Here is a 25,958-nt window from a genome sequence, read left to right on the forward strand (position 1 = left end):
GAACATGGTCTAAAACAGGTCTTGCTAGTACAGACAACACAACTCCCCTTAGTTAGGTCCATCTGGGGCCCCAGGGAGGCCACAGCCCCTCTGGGAGGGCCGAGCCTCCTTGGGGCTCCCCTCCATCTTCCAGCCAGCTTCCAAAAACTACCAAAACCCCCTCCAGCCCCTCCTCGCTGGCCTTTGTCTCTTTCCCGGGCCCGGAGGTCACCTGATCTCTCTGTCTCCCACACCTTTAGCATCCCCTTGCAGGGGGGAAGGGCCTGGCCATTAGTTGCCAGGAGACAGAGGGTCGGCCAGAAACTGAGACCCCCACACAGTATTCAGAGGGAAGATTAGAACCAATCCCACAGCCTGTAAGCTAGATGCAGTTGCAGCACCTCTGTAAATAGTTCTCTTAATGAAGAACCAGTTTAGTTTTACAAGCATGGAGCCCTCTCGTGTTCTTTCCCCTGATCCACAGAGCCAGTTATCTCATCATTGAAAGCAATCAGGTTGCCCTTGGTGAATCCATGTTGACCATTCCTGATCACCTTCCTCTCCTCCAAGTGCTTCAAAATGGATTCCTTGAGGACCTGTTCTGTGATTTTTCCAGGGACTGAAGAGAGGGTGACCAGTCTGTAGTTCTCTGGATTCTCCTTCGCTACACTACATTAACCTTTTTCCAATCATCTGGGACCTCCCCCAATCGCCACAAGTTTTCAAAGATAATGGCCAATGGCTCTGCAATCACCTCAGCCAACTCCCTCAGCACCCTCAGATGCATTAGATCTGGCCCCATGTGCATGTCCAGCTTTTCTAAATAGTCCTTAACCTGCTCTTTCACCACTGAGGGCTGCTCACCTCCTCCCCATACTGTGCTTCCCAGTGGCAGCTAGAAAAATCTACTCCTGGGGGAATGCTGTGCATATGTGGATGCGTTAAGTTCTTCTGTCCTGCATAATTTTGTATTTTCTGGCAAAAAATACATATTGCTCAAGAAGAGCTGCAGTTCTGCCCTGCGCCCACCAGAAGTTGCTGTGCTGCCAGAACAGCCAGGTGCATGAACCGTGTTGGGATGGTGCCAAATTGGTGTGATCATACTGAATGAACGATGTGAGCATAGCTTGACATGACTTAAACATGGCTGAAGGGCTGCGGGGATCCTGGGAGCAGGGCCTTTACTCAGAAGCAGATTTGATAAAGGACTGGCAAAGCCTGCGTGTGTGATCGATATTGAACCTATTGGTTGGCAAATATGGGCCCATGCAAAAGTAAATATCCCATGTATAAAGTTCCAGCCTGGAGCACAGGCCGATCTGGTTATAGTGACACCAGAGCAAGGGCACCTCGCAGCGAGCCAGACTGAATGATTGATGACTGAGTAAACGTGGGGTGATCTTCGTTCGGTATCACCCCCCGCTGCCCCTTCTAAAACACTAATTAGGTAAAAATTAGTAACCACACGCCCAATGGGCGCTTGCAAGGCATGTGAGTCCTTTGAGGAAAAAGTATAAAAATCAAGCAAAGTAAATTACTGTTGGGGGGATTCCTAAACTGACGCTTGAAGAAGCTGCTAGAGAGAGTAGCCAAAACTCTGCTGAGTGGGCTCGAGTGGGACTGTGACCGGAGGGGTTTCCCGGCAGCCGAGGCCTGGCCTCGAGGGAATCAGACAGAGCAGAGGGCTGAGGAGACCAGGCCCGGCGAGAAGTCGTGGTTCATGGAATTGGTAACCACCGTCTCTGTTTGCCAGGCAGGGGCTGCGTGAGGCGCGCGCAGGGCATGTGTGTGTCTGGCTGTGACAGAGACGCTCGCTCCGAGGAAGGTATCGCTCTTACTGGAGCTCTTAATGTCTGACACAGGAGTTATGTGCTTAATGGAGCCCTTCACCGCTGCTGTGATTCCTTCTCAGTGCACTGCCGGGTGTGCAAGTTAGTGACCGTGGGCGGTTTTCACTGGTGTGACGGTGACCTGCTCCGCCGGGAGCCATTAACGAGCCAGTCGCCCCCTGGTGCCAACAAACCACAGCCGCTGTTCTGGCACCATAGCAGACTCTGCTGGGCAAAAGGCGGAACTGCAGCACTTCTGGGGCAGAATGTGTTTTCTGTGTTCGAAAAATAAATTCTCTGCCCAGTGCCGCAGAATTCCCTCAGGAGTAGAAATTCATCACAACCCCCTGCCCACAGAGCCAGGTTAGGGCAGAGTGGGGCACACGGGGCTGCTGGGGGGTCACAGACTGCAGCTCAGAATGGCTAGTGGGTGGGACAGACTGGGGCATGGGCTCAGGAGCTAGTGGGGTGACAGCGTTAAACCTGGGGACAGGGAGCGGGGGCTGCAGAGACCCATGGGGATGGGGGCTGTGGGGACAGGAGCAGATGTGCCTGACTGAATGGGAGAGACTTGGGGTCAGCCAGGGTCTTCATCGGGGAGGCTCCCCAACTCTCTAAGACTCCCTCCCCCACCAAAAAAAACCCCTTCTCTCACCCACAGCCAACACCCTCCAGCTTCACTCCCAGGCTCCTTCCCTCTCCCTCAGCTCCTCCATTACCCCTGACTCCCCCCAGCCTTTGCTCTGCTTCTGGGGGGTGCAGGAAATACAGTTCTGTAGTTTAATTTAAATGAATTACACAACATTCTGTATTAATATGTCTAGTAAGGAATCTGTCAAAAAAAACCCACCAGAAAAAAATATATATATAGGTCTGTATTGTAACTGACATACTTGCTGGCAGATATTTTGAAATAAATTACCAAACTAATTGAAACTGTCATGATTATATTATGTTATTTTGACAAATGAAATATGCCAAATTTTACAGAATTTTCAAATATTGTGTTCAGAATTTTTAATTTTTTGGCACAGAATTCCCCCAGGAGCAAAAGGTGGATCAGAGACAGTCCAGTTGTCAGATGAAGTTTCTTCTTCTCTCCAGCAGAGACAGTGTCCCTAGAATGGACTATGATACTTTGTTAAATTCTAAGGAACACCATGGCTTGAGGTTCTTCAGACTTAACATCTATAACCCGTTATATAGGGTAATTAAGAAAAGCAAAGCAAAGAGGACAGACAACAAAACACAGGCGACAAAAATCCCACCTCCCTCCCTCGCTTTTATATATGTACAGTTCATAGAACTTATCCAGACTCTCCATAGGGAGCCTTCCAGAGTTACCAGTTACCTTGTAACCAAATATCAGAGGGGTAGCCGTGTTAGTCTGGTTCTGTAAAAGCAGCAAAGAATCCTGTGGCACCTTATAGACTTGCATCTGATGAAGTGGGTATTCACCCACGAAAGCTCATGCTGCAAAACGTCTGTTAGTCTTGTAACCAAAGAATCCTAATTTATAAACAAAGCAATCTTGAGCAACACATTCTACTTTGAAAAGTCGCAGAACATAACAAGAGTTAATTTCTCAAAACAAAGTTCAGATAAAGTTCCCAGAATGCACTGGGGTTTCCTTAGCATCATTCTGGTGAAAAAAGTCCAGCCTTTCCCAGTGTTACAAGGGGTGGCCAAACTGTGGCTTGTGAGCCACACGTGGCTCTTTTATCATTTCAGTGCAGCTCGCACACACACACACACACACACACACACACACACACATGTTCTCTACCTACCAGACCCTGGGGTCGGGGGGAGAGCTTGGGACCGCTGCCTTACAGCGGGGTGGTGGAGTAGGGGCTTCTGCTCAGCAGGGAGGGGAGTCTTGGGACTTCTTCCCAGCAGGGCACACCTGCAGGGGCTCAGGGCTTCAGCAGGAGTGGGGCTCCGAACCCCAACCCCTGGCAGGTGTGCCCCAGATCCTGAACTTCTGAAGATTGTCATATATGGCTCAGAGGGCCAGTTAGTGTGGCCACCCCTGCTATAGGCCTTGAATCTGTGGCAGCCTCTCTCCTGGAGGGAGGCCGTGTTGGTTGTTCCTAGTGTCATGACACCAATTTCCTGGCCCTACCCCTGTATCTCAAGTGCCCACTCACTGTACTTGCCTCACACACAGGAAAAGAGAACAAAGGAGGAAATGTGGCCCATGAAGAAGAGAATAAGCTTCAAATGCAACATCTCTGTGGCTCTTTATAACCTCAGATACTCTCACGTCACTGTGTACCGAGCACACCTCTCCACCACGTACAACAGACGTACATCAGGCTATGACAAGGCACTGCCCTGAGCTCAACATTCCTCCCAGAGGGTCACCTTGAGGGACAGGGGAAGCTGGGTACCAGAGAGCCCCTAGTACTGCAGCTCACCCCACACACCCAGGCAGGGAGTAACCATGAACAGGCTGCGCTTGCCAGGTTGTCTCCTGAGTTCTCATTTTCTGAGAACTGCTGATCCGAGAAACCAACTCTGGTAAACCAGCTGTTTTCCTGTCAATGGAGTTCACTGACCAAGCAACTCGTAAAGGCCCTGGGCTTGACCCCATATAGAAAGTGCAATGGAAAACAGTTTAACTGTGTCAGATCGAATCTGAAACTGGATTATAAATAGATGAAACCATTTAAAAGTTCAACTTTTCTGTGAAAGCCCCACAGCTCCGGTGGACGGCGTCCAGGCTGCAGGGACCAGCAGGCTCTGAAGGAAGATACCCGTTGGGTCTCCGAGCTGAATTAGCAGCCCCAAGGTACAGTGTTGTGTGTGTGTTTGAAACTTGGGTACAACATTTGACAGAAGGGTTTGTAACAGTTGTGAATGCATTAAAAAATCTCATCAGTTGTCAATAGTAGCAATTGGTATTTTTACAGCCCCAAAGTTCTGGACCACCAAACCAGGAAGAAGAAGTGGATGAGGCTTTTTTTAAACAACTAACACAATCACCCAAAGCCTAGGACTTGGTGGTGATGGGGGACTTCAACTACCCAGACATCTGTTGGGAAAACAACACAGCAGGGCACAGATTATCCAAGAAGTTCCTGGAATGTATTGGGAGACAATTCTTTATTTCACAAGGTGGAGAAAGCTACTAAGGGGAGGCTGTTCTAGATTTGATTTTAACAAACAAGGAGGAATTGGTTGAGAATTTGAAGGTGGAAGGCAGCTTGGATGAAAGTGATCATGAGATGGTGGAGTTCATGATTCTAAGGAATGGTAGGAGGGAGAACAGCACAATAAAGACAATGGATTTCAAGGAGGCGACTTTAGCAAACTCAGGGAGTTGGTAGGTAGATCCCATGGGAAGTAAGTCTAGGGGGGGGAACAACTGAAGACAGTTGGCAGTTTTTCAAAGAGACCTTGTTAAGGGCACAAGAGCAAACTATCCCCCTGCGTAGGACGGACAGGAAGTCTGGCAAGAGACCACCTGGCTTACCCAGGAGATCTTCAATGATCTGAACCTCAAACAGGAGTCCTACAAGAAGTGGGAACTTGGTCAAATGACAAAGGATGAATATAAACAAATAACATAAGTATGTAGGGACAAAATTAGAAAAGCCAAGGCACAAAATGAGATCAAACTAGCTAGGGACCTAAAAGGAAACATTCTACAAATACATTAGAAGCAAGAGGAAGACAAAGGATAGAATAGGCCCGTTACTCAATGAGGGCAGGGAAGACAATAACAGAAAATGTGGAAATTGCAGAGGTGCTTAATGATTTATTTGTTTCAGTTTTCACCAAGAAGGTTGGTGGTGATTGCACGTCTAACATAGTGAATGCCAGTGAAAATGAGGTAGGATTAGCATCTAAAATAGGGAAAGAACAAGTCAAAAATTACTTAGACAAGTTAGATGTCTTCAGATCACCAGGGCCTGATGAAATGCATCGTAGAATACTCAGGGAGTGACTGAGGAGATATCGGAGCCACTAGCGATTATCTTTGAAAAGTCATGGGAGACAGGAGAGAGTCCAGAAGACTGGAAAAGGGCAAATCTAGTGCCCATCTATAAAAAGGGAAATAAGGACAACGCGGGGAATTACAGACCAGTCAGCTTAACTTCTGTACCTGGAAAGATAATGGAGCAAATAATTAAGCAATCCATTTGCAAACACCTAGAAGATAATAAGGTGATAAGTAACAGTCAGCATGGATTTGTCAAGAACAAATCATGTCAAACCAACCTGATAGCTTTCTTTGACAGTGTACCAAGCCTTGTGAATGGGGGGGAAGGGGTAGACATGGTTTATCTTGACTTTAGTAAGGCTTTTGATACTGTCTCACATGACCGTCTCAAAAACAAACTAGGGAAATACAACCTAGATGGAGCTATTAGAAGGTGGGTGCAGAATTGGTTGGAAAATTGTTCCCAGAGAGTCGTTATCAGTGGTTCACAGTCAGGCTGGAAGGGCAGAATGAGTGGGGTCCCACAGGGATCGGTTTTGGGTCTGGTTCTGTTCAATATCTTCATCAGTGATTTAGATAATGGCATAGAGAGTACACCTATAAAGTTTGCGGATGGTACCAAGCTGGGAGGGGTTGCAAGTGCTTTGGAGAATAAGGACTAAAATTGAAAATGATCTGGACAAACTGGAGAAATGGTCTGAAGTAAACAGGATGAAATTCAATAAGGACAAATGCAAAGTGCTCCCCTTAGGAAGGAACAATCGGTTGCACACGCACAATGTGCAGTGACTGCCTAGGAAGGAGTCCTGCAGAAAGGGATCTGGGGGTCAGAGTGGATCACAAGCTAAATATGAGTCAACAGTGTAACACTGTTGCAAAAAAAGCAAACATCCTTCTGGGCTGAATTAGTAGGAGTGTTGTAAGCAAGACATGAGAAGTGATTATTCTGCTCTACTCCATGCTGATTAGGCTTCAACTAGAGTATCTGGAAATTTCCACTACATGCATCTGACAAAGTGGGTATTCACCCACGAAAGCTCATGCTCCAATATGTTTCTTAGTTTGTAAGGTGCCACGTGACTCTTTGCTGCTTTTACAGATCTAACATGGCTACCCGTCTGATACTGGAGTCTTGTGTCCAGTTCTGGGCACCACATTTCAGGAAAGATGTGGACAAATTGGAGAGAGTCTGGAGAAGAGCAACAAAAATGATGAAAGGTCTAGAACACATGAGCTATGAGGGAAGATTGAAAAAATTGGGTCTGTTTAGTCTGGAGAAGAGAAGCCTGAGAGGGGACAGGAGAACAGTTTTCAAGTACATAAAAGGTTGTTACAAGGAGGAGGGAGAAAAATTATTCTCGTTAACCTCTGAGGACAGGACAAGAAGCAATGGGCTTAAATTGCAGCAAGGGCGGTTTGGGTTGGACATTAGGAAAAACTTCCTGTCAGGGTGGTTAAGCACTGGAATAAATTGCCCAGGGAGGTTGTGGAATCTCCATCATTGGGGATTTTTAAGAGTAGATTGGACAAACCCCTGTCAGGGATGGTCTAGTTAATACTTAATCCTGCCTCAGTGCAGGGGACTGGTCTAGACGACCTCTCGAGGTCCCTTCCAGGCCTATGAGTCTATGATTTTACACTATGGCCAAGATTTTAAAAAGTGACTAGTAGGGTTGGGTGCCCAGGTTGACAGACCTCAAAGTCCCTGCCACAAAAGGCTTAGTCTTATTTTTTTAAAGAAATAAAATAATAATCAGTGTTGTTCATTGACTTCTGGGGAAACTCATGGAAGGAAGCGTGAGGGGCGGGCGAGGACGCGGGGAGCTAGCTGGACAGGGCATTCCCAGAGCGGAGGGAATCCCGGGAGCAGGCACGGAGCTGGTTTGGCAGAAGCAGATGAGTGGGCACTGGGACTGGCAGTGCTGGTGCTGCAGAGGGGCTGGCGGGTGACGTGATAAGGGACTAAGGGGTGCAGAGTGGCTGTGACGGTGAGGACAAGAACTTTGAACCAATGCAGTGAAGCAGGGAAGAGCCAGTGGAGAGATCGAAAGAGGGAGTCGTCTGGTCAGAGTGACAGGCTGGGAAGGTTATTTTAGCAGCAGCATTTTGTATTGGGGAGCAGTGATGTGTGTATGAAGGAGGCCAGAGAGGGGGAGGCTGCAGTCAGAGATGGTCCGGGAGGAGAAGAGGTTTAGCGGTCAGGCTGCAGAGGAAAGGTTGGATCTTACAGACATTGTGGAGGAAGGAGCAGCAGGATTTGTCCATGGTCCAGGGGTGAGGCCCAGAGGAGCTGTCTGAGGAGAGGTGAAACGTAGGACTGGGCAGTGAGAGAACGCAGAGAGCCAGAGCCACAGGGAGAGAGCGAGAGATGAACACAAGGCAGCAGGTTGCAGGGAGATGACGCATGTAACAGGCTGGACTCTGCTCAGTGGCTCTGATGTCCTGTCGCCCGGCACTTTGTGAAGTGAATGACACCAGTGCACACTGGGGTGTGAAGCACTTTCATTCCACTGGCCAGTGCTTTCCAGCCCCTTTGCAGTGGGGTGAGTGACAAGGTGCAGGGCAGTGGGGCCCGGCCCACAGAGCCTGGATTGGACGTGGGAAGAGGCCAGAAGTCAGGGAGGGGAACGGAGGAGGAGAGGATGCGCTTGGAGAGGAAGCAGAGGGAGGTGACTTTAGCAGCAGCGTTTGTGACAGACTGGAGGGGAAGGAGGTGAATCAGGGAAGCTGCAGGTTTCCATACAGTAGTGAGGAGATGGACAAAGGACCAGGTGCAAAGGTGCCCTATAATGTACAGTCACTCGGATAAAACCCCCACCCCAGAGAGCCTCTGAGCCCCTCTCCAAGAGCCCAGCACAGAGGGTATCAGGGGTGTTCTGGGGTGCGCCAGGGGTTGGGGGAGACATGACAGGGGCCTTCTTACATCTCTGCAATGGCCCAGAGGAACCACTGAAGCAGGGCACAAGTTACGGCAGCTCTGAGGGGACGAGCCACCCCCCTGCACCAGCCGCAGTGCCAGGGGTGGGATGAGTCTGGCCATGGGCTGGAGCTGACAGGGTGGCAAAGAGGTTTAATTTGTACTGGTGTTATACAGGGAACAGTGACAAGACCCAGCAGGAGCCTGGATGTGAAGCACTCTGATACCGCGGTGACACGTTCTGGGGATCCCCAGAGCAGTCAGGGGGTCTGTCACCACCTGCCCTGTGACCGTGCGGCTCTGGCTCAGAGCCCTGGCACCAGTAGCCACCCACAGGCATAAAGGTCTGACCCTGGCTTCCAGCAGCCTCGTTATCCCTGCAGGGTGACCCCACCAGCCCTTCCAGTCCCAAGCATCCCCAAACCCGCCTACCCCGCGTTCTTCACCACCAGACCTGGGGCCTTTTCCCCTCTGGTTCCTCACCCCAAAGGCCTGAAACCAGCCCCCAGTTCTCAGTCACTTGGGGACACCCCCCACACCGTTCGCACACTAGAGACCCATCCTTTGTCTCTCCCCCCCCGGGGTTGTACAATGCGAGGGGCTGGGTCAGTCTTGTCTGGCTGGGGAGGCAGCTCCTCCCTGCCTGGCCGGCCACCGCCCTGCTGGGAGGGGGAGGGGAAGCTTTAGGAACCAGCTCTCTGCAAACACGATACACAAATCACTAACCACTTTACTATACACAATAGCCAGGGCCAGCTCCAGACCCCAGCGCGCCAAGCGCGCGCTTGGGGCGGCATTTTGCCGGCAGGGCGGCAGGCAGCTCTGGCGGACCTTCTGCAGTCATGCCTGTGGAAGCTCCACCGGAGTCGCGGGACCGGCGACCGGCAGCGCGCCCCCTGCGGCATGCCGCCGTGCTTGGGGCGGCCGGATTCCTAGAGCCGCCTCTGACAATAGCATTGTGCACAATCATTTGATTCCATTGCTTATTCTTTGGGGTTCGGACTCCTTGTTCTGCCTTTGGGGTGTCTAGATCCTGAGTGGGGACAGCATATGAACCTAGATTTTAGTGGGAAGTAGCTGCACTGTAATTAAGATTGAGATTCCCTGACTCTTTGCCGGATGATTTTTCTAAGTGCTCTAAAATCCCCATGAACACTCCATTATGTTAAATAGCTGTGACATCAAAACATTTGATAGTTCTTATAACTCCTTTTTGCACAGAACTGGGTTTCCAAGTATTGCACTAATGCAGTGGTTCTCAACCAGGGGTACACGGACAGCTGGGGGTACGCAGAGATCTCCCAGGGGGTACATCAATTCATCTAGATCAGTGTTTCTCAACCTGGGGGTCGTGACCTGGTGTGTGTGTCACAGGATGCATTTGGGGGGAGGGGAGGTCACATGTGCAGGGATGGCATTGGGGGTTGCAAGCTGGGCAATTGTCCCTGGGTCCCGCCCCACAGGAGCCCCACAAAGCTAAGTTACATGCTTGAGCTAAGGTGGCAGGACTTTGGCGTCAGACTCCTGAACCGGGCACAGTAGTCTGGAAAGTTTGAGAACCACTGTGCTCAGGGGCGGCGAGTTATATGGGCCCGTGGTGCCTGGGCTCCAGCAAATTCAGGGCCCGGTGGGCCTGGCTCCACCAATGTTCGAGGCCAGGTCTCTCCCCCAACCCAGCCTGCCGCCCCGGCCCGTGGCCCCGAGCATCCCCACCCCTGCCTGGCACCCCACATGCCTCTCCTTAGCATCCCGCTCCTGCCGCCCTGCCCCCACGCGTCCCCCGAGCCGCCCCCGGCCCCACCTGCCACCCCCGAGAGTCCCTGCCTGCCCTGGGCAGCGAGTGGCTGCCCCCTGAAACTCTGCACTGAGCTCCCTCGCCGGCCGCTGCCGGCTACAAGAGAGCGGCTCTGGGGGCAGGCTGAGGCAGCTGCTCTTGTGTCTGTGGAGGGGGAGGGGAGGAGGTGCATGACAGCTGCCCCCGCCCCTGCAGGTAACTCCGAGTCAACTCCAAGGTGGGGAGGGGCTTATCCTGGCTGGATCTCCTGAGCAGCACCCTGGGGGGGACTTGGGTGAGTGTTGGGGTGGGGAGGAACCCTCTCCCCGCAACTCACTGCTGCCAGTGCGGCTACCACCAAAAATTATACAAACCTGCCGCTCCTGACTGCACTAATACACCCAGCGGATAGCCTGCCATCAGATTTCACCTCCGCTAGTGCCCGGCCCCACTTCCCTTGGGGAACCAGCGTTCTCAGAGTTCGATCTCCAGGGTGGCTCGAGCCTGGCTGATGAGCTACAGTGATTTGAGAAGTGCTGCAGGCAGGATGCTGTGCTGTGCCAGGCACCTGGCTGAGAAAAGCACCTGTCCCATCAGCATTCTAGAGTAGTTCAGGGGAATGTGCTCCAACCGTTTAGCCAGCCCCTCTCCATCAATTATTCTCTGCAGTCTGGCTCTCAGCACGTTTCAGGGCATGTCGGTTGTTGCTGTTCTCTGTCTGCTTTGGGTAATGGCTGCAGGGCAGCTTCTTTTCAAACTTTTGCCCCGGGAGCAGATCTTTTAAATTAAGAACGGATAGTTCAAAATGCTCTAAAATCCACGTGCACACTCAGATAGTTTTGAAAACTACAGTGGCTCATCAGGCCTGGGGGCAGACTCAGTGGGGTTGCTTGGGCAAGGGATTCCTCAGATATAGACCCCCCACAATAAGTAGCTGGTTCCAGTCCAGTTCCGATCCAGAGAGAGACTCACAGGTTAAGAGAGGAGGGAGGTGCTGGATATCAGCAGTGGCCACTAGGGATCAGCAAGTGTCCTGAGAATGCTGGGAGTTCAGGTCTGCAGGGCAGGATCAGCGGTGGCAGGTTTGTAGAAATTTTGGTGGTGCCCAGAACCTGCCCCCACCCAAACTCTGCCCCCCACCTGCCCAAGGCTCTGGGAGGGAGTTTGGGTGAGGGAGGAGGTCTGGGGTGCAGGCCCCAGGCTGAGGCAGAGGATTGGGGTGCAGGCTCTGGGAGTTTGGGGATGGGAGGGGTGCAGAGGGAGGGGATGCAGGGGTGAGGGCTGTGGGGTGTGGCTGCAGATGAGGGGTTTGGAGTGTGGGAGGGGCTCAGGGTGAGAGTAGGGGTGAGGGCTCTGTCTGGGTCTGGGAATGGGAGGTTTGGGGTGTGGGAGGGGCTCAGGGCTCGGGCAGAGGGTTGAGGGTGCAGTGGGGGGGTGAAAGCTCTGACTGGGGGTGGGGGCTCTGGGGTGGGGCAGGGCAGGGGATGAGTTTGGGGTGCAGGCAGGCTGCTCCGGGACAGGGGCCAGAGAGGAGGACTCCCCCCGGCCCGTTCCCTGCCAGCAGCAGTGAACCCTGGGGGAGGAGCCCCCCTTTCCCACCCCCCCAGCAGCACAGTCATCCCCACCACTGGTGGGTGCCAGCGGGTGCTGCGTGCGCCTCCTCCCCTGCTGTTGCCCTGACTGTAGCCTCACTGGGGGTGGGGATGGGGCTGCCTCCTTGCCCAGCATGGGGCAGGAGCGGCGATTGTGGGCGGGGGCGGGGGGCTGTGCTGGTGGAGAGTCCCATTGAAAAATGAAAGGCTGTGAGGGGGAAGGGCAGGCTCAGTTGCTGCAGGGAGGCAACATGGAGCTGCTCTGCTCCGGTCCGGGAATGGGCGGGGAGCAGGTTGGAGCCGGGGGACACTCGGGGGAGGCGCAGGGGGGTGGCAGGTGGGGCTGAGGGTGGGGGAGATCACCCAGGTTATAAACATCTCTGTGCCTGTCAGCGGCTTTTTTTTTTCCCTCCACCACTTTCTGTGCCCTCTCGGCTTTGTGCGTCTGAGGCAAGTGCCTCACTCGCCTCACCCTTGTTACGGCGCTGGCCTCTGGCATGGAAGCTGCTCCTTGGATTGTGCAACCGAATGACAGGAGCCAATTTCTCGGGTCCCAGACACAACCCTAGGAACCTCCATCTTGCAGTGTCCAGTTATGCCCACTGGCCAAATAACAGCACCATCACAGTGTCACCTGTGCTCCTCACCTACTGGATACGGTGACCATTGCCTGTAGTGTCGGCAGGACTACAGGATTCATTGTGTGAAATGCACAGACCCAGAATGAAATGTAATAAGTATATGTCAAGTCGTCATTAGTGATTTTAAAACATCAAGGTCCATTTCACTCTTGCCCTGCACCCTGTGTAGTCACTTACACCCGTGCAAGGTGGCTGTGAAACACGACCATTCTGACTGGCAGCATTTCACACCCACTCTCAGCTCACTTTGCCCTGGTGTCTCCACAGCATGCAGAGCTGCAGTGAATCAGGTCCCTTGTCCTCACCTTCCAGGCCCTGCTTGTTCTCTTCCTGCCTACGTCTCTCCTCACACTGTCTCCCAGTCCCCTCTTCTCACTGCTTCCTTCGGTTCCTAACTGCTTAGAGCCTGATTCTCCCCAGCCTGGTGTTTGTGTCATTTTTGACACCTGTGGGTTTAAAATGCTACCAGACCAGAGCAGAAGTGTTTCAGACTCACTTTCTAGGGGTGTCAGTGATGACACCAGGAGTTAAAGCAGTGGAGAGTCAGGCCATGGTCTCCTACCCCAGTTTGTGTTACCCTGTCCAACCATCTCCTTCTCTCCCCCTTCAGCTTTCTCCTTTAAACCCACTTCTTCCAGCAACCCTGCCCTGGCTGAGCTCACCAACAACTTCCCTTCGCTGGTGCCCAGAGCTCTGTGTTTACACTAGACAGTGAGATCACTGAACTCCCCCAGTCATGTCAGTAGCATCAAAATGATGCACAGAAGAGCGAAACTAGCCCTTCTGCCAGGCTCCTGCATGGACTGGTTACTGTTGGGAATCGGTTTCTGAGCCCCGAGTACGATGCACCTGTGACATTCTGTACCTCGGGGGAACACCCTGCACCCCCATGTTCATCCCTATAATGTGATTGTGTGGTATCCAATGCAAAGTTTGTCATGCCGGGTGCCTTTGGAAGGCTCATGATGCAGTGAACATGGTTGTTATAGTCATGTTATAGGTTGTAATTTCATGTATATTGTTATGAGGCTGAAAATGTGTCCTCATGGCTTAAAACAAGCCCAGGCAAAACTCTCCAGGAGCAAAGGTTCACACCTCATCAGGGCATGGATGGGACAAACCCAGCCCAGCCTCACAGGAACAAAGGACACTGGCCTAGGCAGCAACAAAGGATCTGTTGGACTCTCCAGTGAGTCGCCCCCCTTCCTTTGGTCAGTCATGGACTGTGATGAGGTGATGCTCACCTGACCCTGAAGGGGGGGGTAAAGCCGAGGGGGAAGTAAGAACATGATAAAAGGTTGCATCCGACGAAGTGGGTATTCACCCACGAAAGCTCATGCTGCAAAACGTCTGTTAGTCTATAAGGTGCCACAGGATTCTTTGCTGCTTCTTCATGATAAAAGGGAGAGACATTTGCCAGGCTCCTCCTCTCTTCCACCTCCATCTACAGACACCCCCACCAAGCGACTGAAGTGCTGATCAAAGGGGAGAGCCTGGCTGAAGGGCGACCAGCCAGCCTGTGGTGAGAAGCATCTCAGTTTGTAAGGGCAGTGAAAGTGTTAATATCAGCTTAGAATGCGTTTTGCTTTTATTTCATTTGACCAAATCTGACTTCTTGTGCTTTGACTTATCATCACTTAAAATCTATCTGTGTAGTTAATAAATTAGTTTGTTTATTCTCCCTGGAGCAGTGTGTTTGGTTTGAAGCGTGTCAGAGACGCCCCTTGGGATAACAAGCCTGGTACATAGCAATTTCTTTGTTAAATTGAAAAACTCGTATAAGCTTGCAGCATCCAGGGGGCATAACTGGACACTGCAAGATGGAGATTCCTAGGGTTGCATCTGGGACTGGCTAGTGTCACTCAGTTGCACAACCCAAGGAGCAGCTCACATGCCAGAGGCTGTGTGTGAACAGCCCAGGAGTGGGGTTCTCACAGCAGAGCAGGGTCAGGCTGGCTCCCAGTGTCAAGTATTGGGGTGACCTAGCAGATCACCGGTCCAGATAACATCAGGGGAACATCACAGCACCTGTGTGTGTGTCAGGAAGTGACACAGAATCATGCTCACAAACTCACCTCCTCAGAGCGATGTGAAGTCCTCAGCCAAGGAGAAGCATTTGAATCTGTCCCCTGGAGAACTTTAGCATAACACGAATTATTTCTTGCAGGTCAGACAGAGGAGAGAGCGTCTGGGTGTGGAACAATGGCTGGATTAGCTGACATCATTGTGATGCCGGCTCTGGGCCGCCCGTTCCAGCTGGGGATGCTGTACGACTGCCGCAGCGACTCCCTCATCCCAGGTAACTGTCACGCAGGGAGGAGCACAGGGCCCAACTTCGTGTGTTATTTTGGCACCTGTTTATTTGAGGAACATTTGAGTTGGGGAAAAAATAAAGGGCATCGAAACCTGCTTGGGTACTGCTGACCCTCCTTACAGGACAGGCTGCACTAGGAGAAACGAGAAACTTCCCATCCATTCCCTGCCACTGCAGTATCTCTGCAGCCCCACCCACACCGCAGTCGGCCTACGAAAGGGGGACAGTGCCCCCAAGCTGGCTCATCCCTCCATTTCCACACGGGAGGGGTAAGGTCCAGGTGAGAAGGGACCTCTCTACACACAAATCTTTGGGGCAGGATGGGACCCATTAGAAAGACAAACTTCAGCTATTCACACCCATCCCTGTGTCCTATATTAACTGTCCCCACCCCGGAAAAGGCCTGGGCATCGCTGTGCACGGCTCAGTGAAAACACCTGCTCTGTATTCAGTCGCCGCCCAAACAGTAAATGGTGCCAGGCTGCCTGAGGAATGGGATGGAAAATGCCACCCGAGCTATTCCAATGGCGTTATACAGGTAACCCTTCTGCCAGGGGACATCGTCAGCAACCAGGGACGGCTTCAATATCCAGGGGTTCCCTTTCAACAGTGCAACACTGAATGAAAGGAGGGAAGTCGCTGGACACTAATTTGGGAAAATGCTGCAAGCAGGATTCATAAACCTTAAACCATGAGCAAACCCCCCACCACAGAGTGCGTTGGGCAGGGTCTTTGGCCTCAGGTTCTTGAGTTCTACAACCAAAAGTTCCTTCAACGTGCCTGTCCCTTCTCCCTCCACCACACCCCACTCACAGGGGTTGTCCTTGGTTAGTGAGGACCCAGACTTCAGAGGTGCATCTGGGTGAGTTCATCTCCCCACCCTGGGGTTGGGGGGAAGAAAAGGCACCTTGCTCACTCTGCCATCCTAGTGCTTCCTATGGAGTGGCTGCTCTGTCAGCTGCTCCGCTGCCTGCTGCCCCGCCGGCCGCCCCTTCACCACTCCGCTGGCTGCCCTGCCACCGATGCCCACCATCCCCTTCTGCTGCCACCTGCTTCTCTACTGTGACCTCTGTAGGTCAGTCTCTTGAGTTTCCACCCAGAGCTCAGTGACTTTCAGCTCTTAGTGGGGGAAGCTGCATTGCTGAAGCAGGCTGGGCAGAAATGCTGTCCCACAACAGGTGATTTCAGATCTAGTGATCACCTAACAAACCAAAAGACTCCTAACAGAGCCTTAATTAGCTCTAGCTTTGAACAGTGGCAAGGGGCAGGTTAAACCATGCCTAGGACTCTCAGGCAGAGCCCACCCCTCCCAGCAGAGACACCTGACCCCACATCTGGCATCCGAGACCCCTGCTTGGCGAGTTCAGCTCAGTTGAGGGTGACCCCCTCAGACAGGCCAGGCTAAGCACAGATCTGCTGCCCTCTACTCCTACAATCAGGATAACAACATTTCATTCCCCTGCGTTCAATACAAAGTGATTGTAACCCAACACCAGCCAGAGCTGATCCCTGTGGCAGCACAGCTCTGTCTGCTGGGTACCTGGGCCGAGTGGGTGTGTTCATGTAAATACAGTCTGGTCCTGAAGCCTTTCCCCCTCCCCAGCTAGCTGTCAGGGCAGAGCTCATTCAAACCCTGCTTCCATGTAAATCAATGGGCCACCCTCCCCTGGAACGTGTGTTCAGTGCTGGCCGTCCCATCTCAAAGAGGATATCACAAAAACTGAGGGGGGTTGGGCAGCGATGAGGAGAGTGACTAGAGGCCTGGGGAGAATTTCACAGGAAGAGAGACTGACAAAGCAAAAGATTTCATACGGAGAGAAGAATAAGGGGGAAATGCTCCAGGGATACAGAAGAATGAATGGGCTGGAGAAGGTGAATACGCAGGACCTATTTCCTCTCTCATAGTACAAGAACAAGGGGACACTATGAAATTAAAATACAACTCATTTAAACTCCAAAAGGACGTACATTTTAAAGCAATGTGATCAGCATGACGAACTCTCTGCCCCTCGATATCACTGAATCACAGAAATGTCGGGCTGGAGGGGACGTGGAGAGGTTCTGGTCCAGCTACCGGTGCTGAGGCAGGAATAAGTGCCCCTTGACCATCCCTGACAGGTGTTTGTCTCACTTGTTCTTCAAACCCTCCAGTGATGGGGATTCCACAGCCTCCCTTGGAGCCTGTTCCAGAGCTTCACTGCTCCCATGGTTAGAAAGTTTCCCTATTATCTAACTTCAATCTCCCTGGCTGCAGATCAAGCCGATTACTTTTTGTCCCCCCTTCAGTGCACACGGAGAACAATTGATCACTGTCATCTCTATTGCAGCCCTTACCTGTTAGCAGGTCCCCTCTCTGTCTCCTTTTCTTGAGACTAAACATACCTGGTTCTTTAGCCTGTCCTCAGAGGTCATGTTTTCTAAACCATTTATCATTTTTGTTGCTCTCCTCTGGACTCTCCAATTTGTCCACATCTTTACTGCAGTGTGACACCCCAAACTGGACACAATACTCCAGCAGAAGCCTCACCAGTGCCGAGACGAGTGGGACGACTACATCCTGTGTCTTACATATGACACTGCTGTTAACACCCCCCAGAATGACATTAGCCTTTTGCACAACTGCATCCCATTGTGGGCTCCTATTCACTGTGTGACCCACTATAACCCCAGTTTCTTTTTTACAGAACTACTGCCTACCAGTTATTCCCTGTCTTGTATTTGTGCATTTGATTTTTCCTTCCTAAGTGTAGTACTTTGCATTTGTCTTTGTTGAATTTCATCTTTATAAACTGGAGAATTGATCTGAAATCAACAAGGCCATTTTGAGTTTTAATCTTGTCCTCCAAAGAGCTCGCAGCCCCTCCTAGCTTGGTGTCATCTGGTAATTGTATGAGTGTGCTCTCCACCCCATCATCCAGGTCATGGATGAAATACTGATTAGCACCAGACTCAGGTCACATCCCAGCAGGACCCCACTACATCCATCCTCCCAGTTTGACAGCAAACCATTGATAACTACTCTGAGTGCAGCCTTTCATCGAGTTATGCACCTACCTTAGAGCAATTTCATCTATACCACATTTCCCTAGTTTCCTATGGGACTGTGTCAAAAGCCTTACTAAAATCAAGATCTATCATGTCTCCTGCTTCTCCACCTAAACACTAGGCCAGTAACCCTGTCAAAGAAGGCAATTAGGTTGGTATGGCATGATTGGTTCCTGACAAATCCATGTTGGCTATTACTTATTACCCTGTTATCTTCTAGGTGCTTACAAACTGATTGTTTAATAGCTTGTTCCAGTATCTTTCCAGGTGTTGAAGGTAGGCTGATTATTCTATAATTCCCCGGATCCTCTGTATTCCCGCTTTTAAAGATAGGTACCATATTTGCTCTTCTCCTGTCCTCTGGGACCGCACCCATATCCGTGAGTTCTCAAAGATCATCACTGACAGATCCAAGATCTGCTTCAGCTAGTTCTTTAAAGTGAATTTAGTCAAGCCCTGCTGACTTGAATACATCTAATTCTCTAAATATTCTTTAAGCTGTTTATTTGCTATTTTGTCTTGTGTTCCTTCCCCCTTATTATTAATACTAATTGTATTAAGCACCTGGTCACAATTTACCTTTTTAGAGAAGATTGAAGCAAAATAGGCATTAAACACCTCTGTGTTCTTGATGTCATTAACTTTCCTTCCCCACCAAATAGTGGACCTACACTTTTCATCGTCTTTCTCTTGCTCCTAATATATTTTTAAAAACCCTCTTCTTACGGCCTTTTATGTCCCTCGCTAGGTGTAACTCATTTTGTGCCTTAGCCTTTCTGATTTAGTCCCTGTCTGCTTGTGCTGTTCTTTTGTACCCTCCTTAGCAATTCAGCCACGTCCCCACTTTTTGTAGGGTTTCTTTCTGATTTTCAGGTCACTGAAGAGCTCCTGATGAAGCCATATTGTTCTGCTATTTTTCCTATCTCCTTCACATCAGGATAGTTTACAATTGTGCCTTTAATATTGTCTCTTTGAGAACCTGCCAGCTCTCCTGATTGCCTCTGTTTCCTTAGATTTTCTTCCCAGGGACCTTACTTACCAGTTCTCTGAGTCTGATGAAGTCTGTTTTCTCTTTTGAAGTCCATTGTCTTATTCTCCTCCTCTCACTCTTTCCTCTCCTTAAAATAATAAAATCTATCATTTTATGAACACTTTCACCCAAATTGCCTTTTACCTTCAGATTTGCAACCAATTCCTCCCCTTTCCTCAGAATCAAGTCTAAAATGGCTGCCCCCAGTTACTTCCTCCACCTTCTGAAACAAGAAGTTGTCCCTACACATCCCAAAAACTTACTGGACACTTTGTGTTTTGTGGTATTACTTTTGCAACAGATGTCTGGGTAGTTGAAGTCCCCTATTACTACCAGCTCTTGTGATATGGATATTTCTGTTCTTTGCTCTAGAAATGCCTCATGCGTCTCTTCCTCCTGGTTTGATGGTCTGTAGAAGACCCCTACGATAACATCACCCCTGTTTTCCCCTGCCCACTTTTATCTTTACCCACAGAACTTCAACTGGGTAGGCCTCTCACCTCCTGAACCACAGCATACGTGTATATTCTCTTCATGGATAGTGCAAACCCTCCTCTATTTTTTGCTGCCTTTCCGTCCCGAACATGCCACGCATCAAAGTTCTAGTCACAAGATTTATCGAACCAAATTGCATTGATGCCAATTAAACACTAAATTAGCTTATGTACTAAGACTTCCAGTTCTTCCTGTCTGTTCCCCATACACCTGGCATTTGTCTATAGACAAGTAATATATTGAGCAGATTCCACCTCTGTTATCCTGCTTGTTGCTCCTATGACCCGACTGTACATTTTCCACTCCCCCTCCCCCTCACCCCAGCAACATCTCACCCTCTGTGAAGGTCACTTTTTTGATACTTACCTTTGGTCTTTTGTCACCTGCCCCTTTGATCTTAATTTAGAGCCCTCCTCACGAGGTTGGCAAGTCAGTGCTCAAAGATGCTCCCCCCCTTCTTGGTCAGGTGTACCCCATCTCCTCCCAGCAGATTTCCTTCCTGAAACCGCCTCCCATGACTTAGGAAGCCAAACTCCGCCATTGGACACCACCCGCACAGCCGTGCATCATCCCCAGGGTGTGCACGTCCCTCCCTGGGCCCTTAACCTCAGCCAGGAGGATGGACAAGAACACAACATGGGACCGTGACTCCTTCACCCTCACTCCCAGAGCGCAGGAGTCACTGCGCAGGGTCAGACTGGCAGTATCGTTAGTGCCCATGTGCTGCAGTGTGCAGCAGTGGCCAGATGGATGGATGAGCCTTGGCAACCTTTCCATAACACCTGGGATGTGGGCTCTAGGCAGGTAGCACACCTCCTGGGACGTCAGGTCAGGTCAGCAGATGGAGGGTCCCATCCCTTACAGCAGGGAGCCCAGACCACCAGCACCCTATGTCCCCTCCTGGTGGGTGTGGCGGCCGTGATCTCCCAGCCTTGGGAGCAGGTGGCTCCTCTTCCTCAGCCATTGGGGTCTGCTCCTCTCCTCCTGTGGCCAGTACAGCGTGCCAGTTCTTCACCTCAATCCATGGAGGAGCGGGGTGGGGAGTGGAGCACAGCCTACTGTCTAAGGTGGCCAGCAGCCAGTCTCCTTTCTACAGAGCTGCCGGGTCTCCTTCCTCTTCTGGTGCCTCTGTAGTCATCCCTAGTCAGCTGGCATCCTCCATCTCGGATGTCTCCATGTGCATCCTGGTGATGAAGTCCTCACGCTCCTGGATGCTACATAGCTGAGCCACCTCCTCCCTCAGCTCTCTTACCTGCTACCTGAGGGACTCCCCAGACAGACGCCTCTCACACCAGCTGGTTTCCTCTGCCTGGCTGTTTTCAGCAGGGACATGCAGGCTGCATTCCCAGCAAGTGAAGATGAGGATCTGGGCAGAAGCCTCCAGTCAGGATGGCTGTCTGGCCAGGGCCCCCACAGGCGCAGGCAGATTAAGAGCTAGCAGAGGTGTTGGCAATGCACCATTGCAGGTTCTTCCTTGTGCAGTGCCTTCAAGTTAAAGACAAACCCTACCTCCCTGCCTCCCTTCCCTGGCAAACTCAGCTGGCTAACTCCCTTAGTGTCCCAGGTGCCTTGGTTTCACCAGCCATGTGTCCTGAGGCCAGGCTTAGACATTTAGAGGGACTGGAAATTTATATGGGTAACAAGAATATGGGGATTAGAACAATGAAAATAAAGTTTAGGAAGGGATGTAAAATCTCATGCTCAAGATTTAAGTCAAATCTCCAAATATTAGAGGTCAATGAGAACTTCATGAGGGCGTTTTTTCCAACAATATAGTGGGGTTTCTGGCGCCTTCCTGTGAAGGATCTGGTGCTGGCTACTCTCAGAGACAGAACACTGGGCGAGGTGGATCACTGATCAGGTCAAGTGTGGCAATTCCTAGCTTCTTTAATCAAATAAACCAGATGTTTCTAACGGAAGTGAGATTTCAGTCATAACCAGAGCACTTGCTGCCTGGAGCAGTGTACTCCTGAAGGGGAGTGAACTCAGTCACTCCAGAGAGGGATTTATTAAAAAAAATCAGAAAAGTTCACATCTTCCAAAGTCCTGTAAGAAGCCGGGGGCCAGGGAAGGTTGTTCGGGGTGTAGTTCAGCCTTGACTTGGCACATTTGTACGTTACCAGGTCAGTTTACTTGATGTCCTTCAATCTCAGAAATGAGACACAATTAAACCATGGACAGACTCTGTGTCCTGTGCATCTACCAGTTACGTTACCATGTGTTTGTCTCTACTATTCCAGGGATCGCGCTATGGCGCCCGGAACAGCTTCTCAAGGATGTAAACAGAAAACCACAACCTAGGACTGAATTTGACATCATCGCATCCGACACCATTGAAGACAAGGCCAATGCCCTCAATGTCACAGCCTCGCTGAAGGCCAGTTTCCTGGGGGGGCTGGTTGAAGTAAGTGGATCTGCCAAATACTTAAATGACACCAAAACATCCAAACAACAGGCCAGAGTTACTCTCCAGTACTCTGCCACAACAAAGTTTGAGCACCTAACTATGAGCCATTTAGGACCAGAGAATGTCTCTTATCGTGCTGTATTTGACCAAGGCACGGCCACCCATGTGGTCACGGCTGTGCTGTACGGGGCTCAGGCTTTCTTCGTGTTTGATCGGGAAGTTTCTTCTTCTGAGAATGTACGTGAGATAGAGGGAAAGCTCAAGCTTGCAATTAAAATTATACCCCCGGTTTCCATAGAAGGAGAAGGAGCTGTCAAAATGGATGACAGGGAAAAATTAAATGCTGAAAAATTTAACTGCAAGTTCCATGGTGATTTTGCTCTTGAGAACAAACCAACTAATTTCCAAGATGCCATGAAAACATATTCCACCCTCCCGAAGCTGCTGGGTGACAGCGGGGAGAAGGCCGTACCAGTGAGAGTCTGGTTGTACCCGCTGACCAAGCTGGATTCCAGAGCGGCTCGGCTGGTGCGTGAGATCAGCTTAACACTGATTTCTGATGTTCAGACTGCTATGGAGGAACTGGCAGAACTAAACATGCGATGCAATGACATGGTGAAGAATCCGATCGCCACAAGCTTCCCCGAAATCAAGCAGAAAATCCAGCAATTCAGAGATCTGTGTAAGCAACACAGAGAGACTTTCCAGAAACAGTTAGCGGGACTCTTACCATTAATCCGTGGAGGTGGAAAAGAGGAAGGGGCCCTGGTGGATATTTTATCATGTCAAAACCAGTCACCGTTCAATACCCAGCGTCTCAGTGAATTTCTGGATACAAAGGAGAAAGAGATGGATTATGTGAATTCCTACCTTAGGATCCTAAGCAATGTAGAGGTGGTGTCCTCCCAGAGTGAACTAGATGAAATAGTAATCGACCCTGAGACTGACTTCATCGTCTCCTTTACCTTCACCTCACTGCATGAAGAGGAGCCATATTTATCAGATTTAAAACAATGGCTTCAGATCAAGGAAACTCATGATCCTGCATTAGCCAGTTTTGTTGCTGAGAAACCAAAATCCAAAGTGTGGTTTGAGGAAAAAGAAATATATCAAAAAGCTCAAAAATCTGCAAAGTCCCTTTCACATTTTGTCAGTGTCAACAAACCTAACAGGAAGACTCGGTTCATTGTGGCCTCTGTTCCAGACGAGGACAATCCAGGCACTTCCATTTACCTGTATGAAAATGGGGAGCTGATCAGCACCAACTTTGAGCCTCCATCAAAGCCTCTTCCTCCCCTGATTGATGGAATCAGACATGACCGTGTGCAGCTCACGTTTAACCCAGCAGCCTATGGCAGGGCTGCGATATCCGGCTATCGGGCAGAGTACAGAATTGTAGGGCAGGAGAACTGGACGGCTGTGGATGTAAATAACACACAAGAGACATTCACAGTAACAGGGCTCCGTGCAAACACCGAGTACCAGTTCCGATACGCTGCAGTGAGCAAACCAGGGCTCAGCGAGAGCAGCGACATGAGTGATACCGTGAAGACGGCTGTGGAAGGGCTGCAGCAGCTATAGATGGGAATACAGGATGTTGCAGAGTTTGCCCTAGTAAATGTGACTGCAACGTTCATTTCAATCAAAAGTACAATTGGGATTATGAAGTAGTAAAAGAGAAACGGACCTATGCACAACTGAAAGAGAAGTATGAGAAGGCATCTGCTGAGGTGTTATCGACATAGAATGTGGTTGAGAAGCTGTCTCAGGAATACTGTGTGGTGCAAGAGATATTAATGGAGCTTATTGATAAATCATCTCGCAGCCTCCAGCGTCTGCAAGCAATTGCTTTGAAACCCAACCCGCTGTCCACGCCGGAATACATTGACCTGCTGATCATGTCGGAACAACAGGAACTAAAGCCTGGGTACCAAGAAAGGATAAAATCTCTGAGGGAAGTGAGGGAAGTAGCTGAGATAATAAGAAAGATTGCCAATAAGGAGCCCCTGCTGCCAGGAGAGAAGGATATGTATGAGAAGCGTAAAGAAAAAAAGTCTGCCTTCAGAACTTTTGTGAAAGGAAAACTGGATATTTGTAAAGGCTGGTTTAAATGAAAACTGACGGCAGTTTACCCATGAAAATGAAATCGCCAGTTTAACCAAAGCATGTAGCTTAGCCATGATTCAGGGCTGGTGTCTCTTGTCTTTTTTATAACATTTTCTTTTAAGATTCAATCAGCCTGATTCTCCTCTAACTTACACCAGCTTTATTGCGCTATTCAGCTTACACCAGTGTAACTAACTGAGGAATCTGGCCCCTTGCATCGGAGGGAAAAACATTTTATAAAAATAAAAAAAAAATAGTTTAACTCCTTAAGAGGAAATTGCTTCACTATCTAATGTTCACATGGACACTTCTCAGATCAGGGTTAGAAACCCATGTTCTGGTTATACAAGTGCTCTCTCTGTCACTGCTTATATTTGTACCTGGGGGAATTCTGCACCAAAATATGAAAAATTCTGTGCACAGTATTTTAAATGTTTGCAAAATTCTGCATCTTCTATTTGTCTAAATAACACAAATATAATCACGTCAGTTTCAATTATTTTGGCAATTTATTTCAAAACACCTGTCAGCAACTATGTCTGTAGCAATACAGACAACAAAAAAGATTCAGGAAATGTTTTTTGACAGATTTCTTACTAGGCATATTAATACAGAACTTTGAATAAAAATTCCTTTAAACTATAACACAGAACTGTATTTCCTGCACCCCCCAGAAGCAGAGCAAAGGCTGGGGGGAGTCAGGGGTACCGGAGGAGCTGAGGGAGAGGGAAGGAGCCTGGGAGTGAACCTGGAGGCGGTTGTTGGGTGTGGATGTGAGAAGTAGGGAACAGTTTCTTTTGGGGGAGGGGATTGTTAGGGAGTTGGGGAGCCTCCCCGATGAAGACCCTGACTGACCCCTAGTGTCTCCCATTCCGTCAGGCAAGTCTGCCCCCGTCCCCATGTGTCCCTGCACCCTCTCCCACCTGGGTCCCCGGCCCCCTATCTCCATGCACCTCCCTCCCCATATGTCCTTGCATCCCCATCAGCCACCCCGCCAACCCCATGTGGCCCTGCACCCCCACTCCCATTCAGACCTGCCCCAGTCTGTCTCCCCCACTAGCCCTTCTGAACCCCAGTCTATGTGACCCCCCAGCAGCCCTGTGTACCCCACTTCATCTGCTCCCCCCCCACCATCCCGTTCCTCCTCACCTGGCTGCATGCACTGGGAGGAATGCAGCCTCTGACCCTCCCCACTGGTTGCTGACTGCTGCAGCTGGCTGAGTCGGCTGCCCTCTGCTCTGGCACAACAGCCTCTGCTGGGCGAAAGGCCTGACTGCAGCGCCTCTCCGGAGAATGCATTGGGTGGAATTCCCCCAGAAGTACATATCGGTGCTACACCATTGTAAGTGCAACAGTGAGACATTTCCTCCAAAATGCTAGCACTGGCGCTTTCTTTTTAAACTACCCGAGCTCTCCGAGTGTTGGTGGTTTGTGTGAGTTGTAAACAAGATGACAAGAAATAAGTAATCGCAGCCAAAAAGAAGGTCACACTGAACCCAAGTCTTCTCTCTCGCTCCTGGAAACCAGAGCGACTCAGCTGAAGTCAGTGGAGTTACCCCTAAGTAAAACTATTGCAAAGGGACAATCAGGTCCAGTATGTATATTAAGCAAAGCCTTAAGCAGCCCAAGGCTGGTACCGATTTGCCAGGTCTCCGAATGGCTAATCAGAGTGTGGGTGTGAGCTGTGTTTCATCAGCAGCAAGGCAGCAAGGGAAAGTCAGCACTTCTGACAGCAGCTGCATTTTCTCTCTTCTCTGTTCTTTTCTCTCCCCTTGCGTGTGTGTGTTTGTCTTGTTTTGTTCTAAAGGACACAGAACTGGACTTCAATAATCACAGCAGCTGCTTCAGAGCATCTGAACAAAGTTTTTTTCTCCCCCCCC

General features: G+C 50.2%; 1 protein-coding gene across 1 annotated transcript; it reads left to right on the plus strand.

Moving 5' to 3' along the window:
• The first annotated feature begins 4,522 nt into the window (after positions 1 to 4,522).
• On the plus strand, positions 4,523 to 24,080 carry LOC120397112 (stonustoxin subunit alpha-like). The gene is made up of 3 exons (XM_039522625.1): positions 4,523 to 4,602; positions 14,849 to 14,980; positions 21,806 to 24,080. Exons 2-3 carry the CDS (start codon positions 14,884 to 14,886, stop codon positions 23,551 to 23,553), a joined length of 1,845 nt encoding a protein of 614 aa, XP_039378559.1. The 5' UTR covers positions 4,523 to 4,602; positions 14,849 to 14,883; the 3' UTR covers positions 23,554 to 24,080.
• Positions 24,081 to 25,958: the final 1,878 nt, after the last annotated feature.

This window comes from Mauremys reevesii, linkage group 2 (assembly GCF_016161935.1).
Source record: "Mauremys reevesii isolate NIE-2019 linkage group 2, ASM1616193v1, whole genome shotgun sequence".
Lineage (NCBI taxonomy): Eukaryota > Metazoa > Chordata > Testudines > Geoemydidae > Mauremys > Mauremys reevesii.